This window comes from Trematomus bernacchii, unplaced genomic scaffold (genome assembly GCF_902827165.1).
Source record: "Trematomus bernacchii unplaced genomic scaffold, fTreBer1.1, whole genome shotgun sequence".
In the NCBI taxonomy this organism is placed as follows: Eukaryota; Metazoa; Chordata; class Actinopteri; order Perciformes; family Nototheniidae; genus Trematomus; species Trematomus bernacchii.
This window is the reverse complement of record NW_022987568.1, coordinates 595,804-605,000: the sequence shown is the minus strand read 5'-3', so window position 1 is coordinate 605,000 and position 9,197 is coordinate 595,804. Positions and strand designations below refer to the sequence as shown.

The 9,197-nt window shown below is 39.3% G+C and overlaps 1 protein-coding gene across 2 annotated transcripts in view; it reads left to right on the top strand.

The window, feature by feature from the left end:
- Nucleotides 1-8,616, top strand: part of dnase1 (deoxyribonuclease I) — a 9,953-nt gene extending 1,337 nt beyond the window's left edge. Inside the window, exons 1-9 of one of the 2 annotated variants that reach the window (XM_034126104.1) lie at nucleotides 379-419; nucleotides 3,329-3,473; nucleotides 4,409-4,497; nucleotides 4,620-4,700; nucleotides 4,824-4,924; nucleotides 5,865-5,977; nucleotides 6,067-6,224; nucleotides 7,664-7,757; nucleotides 8,453-8,616. In XM_034126104.1, the coding sequence (XP_033981995.1) occupies nucleotides 3,336-3,473; nucleotides 4,409-4,497; nucleotides 4,620-4,700; nucleotides 4,824-4,924; nucleotides 5,865-5,977; nucleotides 6,067-6,224; nucleotides 7,664-7,757; nucleotides 8,453-8,500 (822 nt within the window). In that variant the 5' untranslated portion in view covers nucleotides 379-419; nucleotides 3,329-3,335 and the 3' untranslated portion in view covers nucleotides 8,501-8,616. Of the gene's footprint in view, nucleotides 1-378; nucleotides 420-3,328; nucleotides 3,474-4,408; nucleotides 4,498-4,619; nucleotides 4,701-4,823; nucleotides 4,925-5,864; nucleotides 5,978-6,066; nucleotides 6,225-7,663; nucleotides 7,758-8,452 lie in introns of those variants that run through there. The other variant, XM_034126103.1, reaches the window with a different exon arrangement.
- The last annotated feature ends 581 nt before the right edge of the window (nucleotides 8,617-9,197 follow it).

Genomic DNA, 9,197 nt, shown 5'->3' with positions numbered 1-9,197 from the left:
ATGGACAGTAATTACATGTATAAACCATGTATTTAACATATATTGCATCATTTTATGCATTTTTCAGAAAAAGTGGTAGTTTGGTAAACAGTGACATCAACGACATGTTTGGTCTGTAAAATGCCCGAAAAGTAAAAGAATGGGAGATAAATATCCCTCTCCACATTTTATTATATTTTTAATGTGTTTCTGGTCCTCTTTCAGTTGCATTGTTGGAGAAGCCTGTGACATAAGATTTTCAACGACATAATTACTCTGTAGCTATGTTAGTTTGACAATAATGAACCTTGAACCTTGACAGTGTAGATCAGGGGTGCCCAACCTTTTTTGAACCGAGAGCTACTTTTAAAGTTGCCAGTCTGCCGAGATCTACCAGTCCAAATAGAGAGGCGCAGCCATTACTGACAGCCTACTACCAGGTAAATACACACTTCTACTTGTATAAAACTGACCTTTGTACGATTAATACTTCATAAAATACTGCAGATCCTTTATCTTACCTCTTTCTAATCTCCACACACACAAGTATTTAACTGAAGTTACACAACAGTGTTGTTGATACAGAGTTGGAGTTTATTCACACGTCACAAACTACAGTGGGTAATGTTTTCAAGAAACATTGAACAGTGCTGCCACATATGACACAGGAAAAAAAGAAAAGACTGAACGCTTTCTTTGCCATTATATAAAAATAGTGTTGCTACAAAAGTATAAATTAGTTTTACTAATAAGACAACTCAGATCTGAAGCTACACAGGAATCTGCTGCCAGAGTGCAATAAAAAAGACAAAATTAATAGAATCAAACCCTTTTCTTTTTGTTGCATTTTAGTAGAGTATAAAAAGAAATGCCTTTTAAAATAGGATGCAAGCAACACTAGTTTCTTAACCTGAATTGATAATAGACTATAATCAATTTAAACAGAACAGATCTTAAAGTTTGCATTCTTATACCATGTTGTACAATAATTATAATTAATAAGTTCAAACAAACTAAAACTTACAGCTGATTAATAACGGTATCTAACTTGAGTTTTTATTATATCAAAAACCTGTTGAAATGCTACTGTTATTTTTACTGTCCCCAAAAAAGCGCGTCGGCAGCCTCCAGGAATGCTTCTTTCACAACTTCGCCGTCTTTGAAAGACTTCATGTGTTTCGCAAGAACGTGACTGACACGATAAGATGCTATGGTAGCAGCCTTGCTCTTGTTGTTGGGCCTGGTGAAAATGGACTGCTGTGCATTTAGCTGTCCTTTCAGGTCCCTCACCTTTTGGGAGCGTAGGGCAGAATTAGGAGGGAACTCCGTCTCGTAGCGTTTGTGCACTGTTTTGAAATGCCGCTCCTAAATTACCCTTCTTCGATAAAGCCACGCTCGCATTGCAGATGAGAGACAGATGGACTTTGAATTGGAATAGATACAAAAATAATCATCCTCCCCACTCGGAGTGAAAATTATATATTTTGGGCTCTTTTGCTTCTGCCATAATTGTGGTCTTGTGTGTGCGGACTGCACAGCAAACTAGTGCCCACTGCCTACCAGCCACGCCCCGATAAATCACAAAGCTTTGATGCGTTCAAGTGCATTATTCTGGCACAGGAAGATTATGTTATAGGACATTAACGATAAAACAGAATATTGTCGTTCTATTTTTAGACACATCTCGCGATCGACTGAAACACAGAGGACTGTTTGTATGATGGGATCACAGACACGCTGCAAACGGTGTCCGCCAAAAGTCGAGTCCAGTGTCTATGTAGTGTCATTTTTATTTGTTATAGTTTGGGAAGATTGAAAATCGGTAGGGAAAGTCAGCTAAATCGGTAGGCGGTAGAAACATGTCAAAAGCGGTAGACTACCGCCCAAATCGGTAGGGTTGGCAGGTATGTATTATATGATATGTTTTATAATGATTGATCATGAAAGTGTTCTCGAAGCTGGTAAAGGAGCAGCTAGTTTGAAGTACTTTGTATTATTAGAAGTATTCGATGTTCTCGCGCCCAGGAGAGGAGCTTAGAATGAAGAGACTAATGGAGTCTCCGAAAAGGTTCAAATTGGTTGAGTTTAATTAAATGGCACGATGATACAACAAGCAGAGGGTAGGGAAAAGACAAAGCCGGTGATGTCTCTCGTGGGGCTGCAGCGAAGAAGGAGTGCCCTCCAGAGCTCCCTCACCTCCCTATATCTCAGTCGTGACCCCTCCTCCTCAATGGTGGGCGGTGACGAAGGGAGGGAACTTCCCTCCTCTTTCTCATTGTCTTAGTTTCTCTGATTAGGTCATCTCTCTGAGAGTGCCTACTTCCTTAAGTCTTTTATCCTCCTTATCTCTTTCATGACTTTCTATTTAATACCTTATAAACAGCTGTAATAGTTAATTTAAAACATTGTTAGCGACATGCTACATACTGACCGGATATGAAGGAATAAAAGCTTGGCATTGAGATTGTATGAGAACTTCCGGGTTTTTTCACAATAAAACAGCTTTTAAACTGACGATATATTTTAGACTAATTATTATATTAAACATTGATTTTAATTTCTAACAATCCCTCCTTTCACACCTTTTAAGGTGTGAACACAATACTGAAATTAATGAGTTCTTCATCTGTAAACATTGATTTTAAATTTCTAACAATCCCTCCTTTCACACCTTTTAAGGTGTGAACACAATACTGAAATTAATGAGTTCTTCATCTGTAAACATTGATTTTAAATTTCTAACAGTATACTGCAGGTTGTGAATTTACTTTAAAGTCTGATTTAAGACTTGATTATATATTAACGCGTTCTCCTAATGTTCTACCCGGAGTGAACGCCTCATAAAGCTTCACACGCTGAGCTGCTGCAGGTGTTTGTCCTTCAGTTCCTCCCACACAGAGAGCAGGACGCTAACATGCTAACTGTGCATGTGTCCTCCAATCAGGAATGACTTTTATAAAGTGCTTTAACCTTAATGCAATGTACAGTCATAGTTTTATAACAATATAATAATATATATATGCAGTTATGCAGGGTTTGTGGAGCAGTTTGGTTGCACACTACTTACAGTATATACATGAATACAACTGTATGTGTGTGAATGAATGCAATGAAAAATGAAAGAAAAAAATATTATTATTATTTTATTTTATTTTAGTTCATTTATGCATTATTATTATTTTAGAGTTTATTTAATTTATTTTGTATTATTCTTTCATTATTTTAAATGTTTCTTTTTTAACTGATCCATTATTGAAACGTTGAATAATGCCTATTTAATTTGGATTAAAATATGAGTAGCACAACCCTAATTTTAAGTGTTTTTTAAATGTATTTTCTGACCTGTTAGTCCCAGGATGCGTCTGCTGTTTTCTCTGAGTCTCCTATTGGCTCTGCTGCATGTGACCTCCTGTCTGCTGATTGGAGCGTTCAACATCAAACAGTTTGGAGACAAGAAGTCGTCCAACTCGACTCTGATGGAACTCATCAGCACGGTCAGGAACTGAAATCTGCATCCAATATTTCTGAATATGTCAATAATGTGACTTTGTATTTCAAATTGCTGACTTATTATCTTAACATGATGACTTAAAGGTCCCCTATTATACTGTCTTTCATCAATATATTACAGGTCTCAGATATATACAGAGCATGTCTCTGATTGGCTGAAACACCAAACAGATCATTGCAGCATTACCCATAATCCCCTCTGTTTCAGCCCTGTTTCCAAAGTGCTGATTCTCTGTCTGTTACTTTAGGTGAAAATAAGGAGCCCCTCCCCACGCCCCTCTGAGAGAGATTTGGTTAAAAATAACTCAATGGTGCTCTAGGAGGAGATTCAGGTGATAAGGTGGGGGGGGGGGGGGGGTTACCTTGGTTGCTGATTGGCTAATGGTTACACAAGCCAATACATCGTTATGACATCATCAAGTGGCCAAAATCTGTTCAGCTCATTTTCAGACAGGTTTTTATATAAACGGATCAGGACAAAAAGAGAGAGAATCTTTGTTCCTGAAACTTTCAGAGTCTCTTTCCACAGAGGGGACACATGTTGATGTAGAAGAGACATGAAGAAGAGGGGACACATGTTGATGTAGAAGAGACATGAAGAAGAGGGGACACATGTTGATGTAGAAGATACATGAAGAAGAGGGGACACATGTTGATGTAGAAGAGACATGGAGAAGAGGGGACACATGGTGATGAAGAAGAGACATGAAGAAGAGGGGACACATGGTGATGAAGAAGAGACATGAAGAAGAGGGGACACATGGTGATGAAGAAGAGACATGAAGAAGAGGGGACACATGTTGATGTAGAAGAGACATGAAGAATAGGGGACACATGTTGATGTAGAAGAGACATGAACAAGTGCAGAATAGGTGACCTTGAATATAAAATTACTGACATAGTAACTACATTTTCTCAGATTGTCCATCGCTATGACATCGTTCTGATCCAGGAGGTCAGAGACAGCGATCTGTCAGCAACCAAAAGACTCATGGACCGTGTCAACAAGTAAGAATTAAGAAAAGTGGCGGATCAAATTAGCAATATAGCCTATAGTGCGATATCCAAATCACAGTAAATGCAATATATATTTGGTAAATCTGTGTGTGTGTGTGTGTGTGTTTTCCCAGAGCTTCTCTTCAGTACAAGTACATCGTCAGTGAGCCTTTGGGTCGCAGCACCTATAAGGAGCAATACCTCTTCCTCTACAGGTGAGACACAAAAAACTACTAAATATTTTTATTTTTAAAGTTTCATTTACTTGAGATTTGCACAGAGTTCATATGAGAAACACCCATTGTTTCAAAACGTCTTGCCCCATGTTTCCTCTCCAGGGAGCAGACGGTGTCCGTGGTTAAAAACTTCACCTACGATGACAAGATGGACGCCTTCAGCAGAGAGCCCTTCGTGGTCATGTTCACCTCCAAACAGACGGGTAATAAAGAGAGAGAAACTGTTCTTTTAATCTCCATGTCAAACAATGTTTATGATTCTTACACGTTGAGTTCAGCAGGATAATCTCCACATATTAACACCACTTTATGATTTCTGAAGTAAAAAGCTAATGTTGGGCTATAAAGGAACTACAGCACGGTCACATGACTTCACGTCACCACCGCTAAGCTAAAGGTGGCTAATGTTGGGCTATAAAGGAACTACAGCACGGTCACATGACTTCACGTCACCACCGCTAAGCTAAAGGTGGCTAATGTTGGGCTATAAAGGAACTAGAGCACGGTCACATGACTTCACGTCACCACCGCTAAGCTTAAGGTGGCTAATGTTGGGCTATGAAGGAACTACAGCACGGTCACATGACTTCACGTCACCACCGCTAAGCTAAAGGTGGCTAATGTTGGGCTATAAAGTAACTACAGCACGGTCACATGACTTCACGTCACCACCGTTAAGCTAAAGGTGGCTAATGTTGGGCTATAAAGGAACTACAACACGGTCACATGACTTCACGTAACCACCGCTAAGCTAAAGGTGGCTAATGTTGGCCGTGATGACGTTTACTCGTCTAATTTGGACACTTGTTAGCAACCTCTGTTTTTAAATTCACCAGAGGGGTATTTTATGTCGTAGAACAAAATGTTAAAACCTCTCCAGCTTGTATTAACCACAGACCTTATTTCAGACTAAAAACCAAAAACACATTCAGAAAACCCTTGACCTCCAGACCAGGGGACAGGAAGTGCTAATATCTGGGTTTCAGGACTCTATTTGCTTCACTCTTTCTGCCATTTGTATGTCCGACAAATATGGTTGTCAGCTCTGTCTTGCTAAATCTAAAAGGCTTACTTCTACAGAATGTCTGACATATCCAAAGCCTTTAAACTGGTCTCTTGTTTCTTTTCTCTCCTGCTCTGCAGCTGTGAAGGACTTTGTTCTGATTCCTCAGCACACGTCTCCGGACTCGGCTGTAAAGGAAGTGAATTCCCTCTTCGATGTGGTGACTGATGTCCGCGCTCGCTGGAACACCAATGTAAAACCTCTAAAAAATATATTTCAGAAACTGTGTAATTAAGATGTTACCAGATAATACATTTGAGCCATTTCCCCTTTTCCCTGCAGAACATCCTTCTGATGGGCGACTTCAACGCCGGCTGCTCTTATGTTTCCGGTGCCGACTGGCAGCAGATCCGCCTCTTCACTGATAAGAGTTTCCATTGGCTGATCAAAGACGATGTTGACACTACGGTCTCAGAGAACACACACTGCCCTTACGACAGGTGGACACACACAGATAACTGCTTTGACATTTACATGCACTTACAGCAGAGATGTCAAAAGTTCACACATCCTTTACTCAAGTAGAAGTAGTATTTAAAAATACTCTGGTAAAAGTAGAAGTACTGACTAAACTTCTTTACAGTAAAGAGGGCTTTGAAATGTACTTCAGTAAAAAGTACCCATAACTAGCAGCTGTTTTAAAGAGTACCTGACCTCCCTTTATATTAATAGAACAATAATGTCATTGTTAGCTAATGAATGTTTCCATGCTGAACAACGGCAACATGACAACGTTTTCATTGGTCCCTCTTCTTTAGAGAAGACCAGGAAATGATGGATACACGGATCGTGTTCAAATCAATAGGCACGCAATGACTCTAAATAATAATGATCACGCCACCAAACACACATTCAAACTAAAGGAACCAGCCTGTTTGGAAAATGTGAGAAGTAGAAAGTACAGGTATTTGTGTTCAACATGTAAGAAGTAGAAAGTACAGGTATTTGTGTTCAAAATGTAAGAAGTAGAAAGTACAGGTATTTGGGTTCAAAATGTAAGAAGTAGAAAGTACAGGTATTTGTGTTCAAAATGTAAGAAGTCAAAGTAAAAAGTCATCAGAAAAATAAGGAGTGGAGTAAAGTACTGATACCTGAAAAATGTACTTAAGTACAGTAACATAGTATTTGTACTCCACTACTTCCCACTTCTGACACACACAAAGCACCCATGGAAGTGAGCCAGCAAATGATTGTAGTGGACAAACAGTGGTACTACACTTCAGTGTACATTTTGTGACGTAATAAGGCCCAAACATGCTTTTTCCCATTGACTTACATCGGGTTGGAACCATCTGTAAATCAGCAGATATTTAGGGCTTTTATTTTGAAAAACAAGCCTCATCCTGAACAATCTGTGAGAATACTGTTTCTTTCTGGGGCTTTTATTTTGAAAAACAAGCCTCCTCCTGAACAATCTGTAACAATACAGTTTCTTTCTCGGGGTTTTATTTTGAAAAAACAAGCTTCCTCTTGGTCAATCTGTAACAATACAGTTTTCCTTCTGGGGCTTTTATTTTGAAAAACATGCCTCCTCCTGTACAACCTGTTACAATACAGTTTCTTTCTGGGGCTTTTATTTTGAAAAACAAACCCCATTCAGTACAATCTGTAACAATACAGTTCCTTTCTGGGGCTTTTATTTTGAAAAACAAGCATCCTCCTGGACCTGGACGATCTGTAACATACAGTTTCTTTCTGGGGCTTTTATTTTGAAAATCAAGCCTCCTGCTGTCACAATACAGTCTCTTTCTGGGGCTTTTATTTTGAAAATCAAGCCTCACCTAGAACTCCCAGTACAATCACTGAAAAAGCCCTAATTTAAATCATTAGGTCGTAAAAACCAACCCTCTTGATTCCTCTTTTCTCCCTGTTTCTGCAGGATCGTGGTCACAGCTGACATGAACAAAGGAGTGGTTTCCAGCAGCGCTAAGCTCTACAACTACATGCTGGACCTGAAACTCAGCCACAGTCTGGTAAAAAACGACTTTAATTCTCCTCTATAGTTAAACTCATTGCTGCTGCAAGGTACACAATCGTCTATTTAGAAGTGTAAAGATGAATGAAGAGCAACTTTGCACGTGCTGAAGATATTGATTAGACTTCCAGTAGCTGCATCATCTGAACAAGGAGGTGTCAAACGCTTTCTTTTTTTAATTAACAGTTCAAGATGTTGAGAAATACACCTATTGTGAAAACACACCTGACAGTGCTACCATGCATCCATAGATGCTAGGTTTATTTACTGTAATTCTGCAACACATAAACAGTGGAAATGTAATCAATTTACAAAGAAAAACAGGAGAAAATGAATTTAATTTCGTTTGATTCTACCGCAAAGCTCAGCCAATCAAAAAGAGGGAGATCTAGTTTAATATTTGGCGCCTAAATGCAACTAATACCTGCAGCCAATCAGAGTCCTGTGACATGTTGACATAACATATCACTGGCAGTCATACCGCAAGCAGCCTGTTAGCTTAGCTTAGCATTACTCTGTCCAGCGTTAACTTAACTTCTAGTTTGTTTAGAAAGGACATGATTGGTCGCAGAGAAGAAACTGTCCTACAGCCTAAGGAAGCTTTTTTGTTTTTATAGTCTTCAATAAACAGCTGTTATATGTTCGGTGAGACTAAAAACACGTATTGAAGTTTTGTTCTGTGTGTTCTCTCAGGCGTCGGGTGTGAGTGATCATTACCCTGTGGAGGTGCAGCTGTCCTGAGACCCAAGAACCGCTCCAAATACCTCCAGGATGAATTTATATTAGGATTACTCTAATTTCGGCAACCATGCATCTTTGAATTTACCAAAAATAAACAAATTTGCTGATTATTTCAATGAAAACGTGTCTTCTTGGAGCTGGAAAAAGTCAGAAAAAGTCTCTTATTGTCTTGTGTAGAAGGCCTTTAAAAAGGTATATAGACGCTTCTATTGGCTAGCGCTCAAATACATTGTAGGCTAAGGGGCGGGACATCTCTAAGCGGTTGACCAATCACAACAGAGCCGGCCAGCTAACCAATCAGAGCAGACTGGGCTCTGGGCAACATTACGTACTGATATACACCTGAACATCAGCAGGAGAGGACTCTTTAAAGTAGAGACACTACATACTGATATACACCTGAACATCAGCAGGAGAGGACTCTTTAAAGTAGAGACACTACATACTGATATACACCTGAACATCAGCAGGAGAGGACTCTTTAAAGTAGAGACACTACATACTGATATACACCTGAACATCAGCAGGAGAGGACTCTTTAAAGTAGAGACACTACATATGATATACACCTGAACATCAGCAGGAGAGGACTCTTTAAAGTAGAGACACTACATACTGATATACACCTGAACATCAGTAGGAGAGGACTCTTTAAAGTAGAGACACTACATACTGATATACACCTGAACATCAGCAG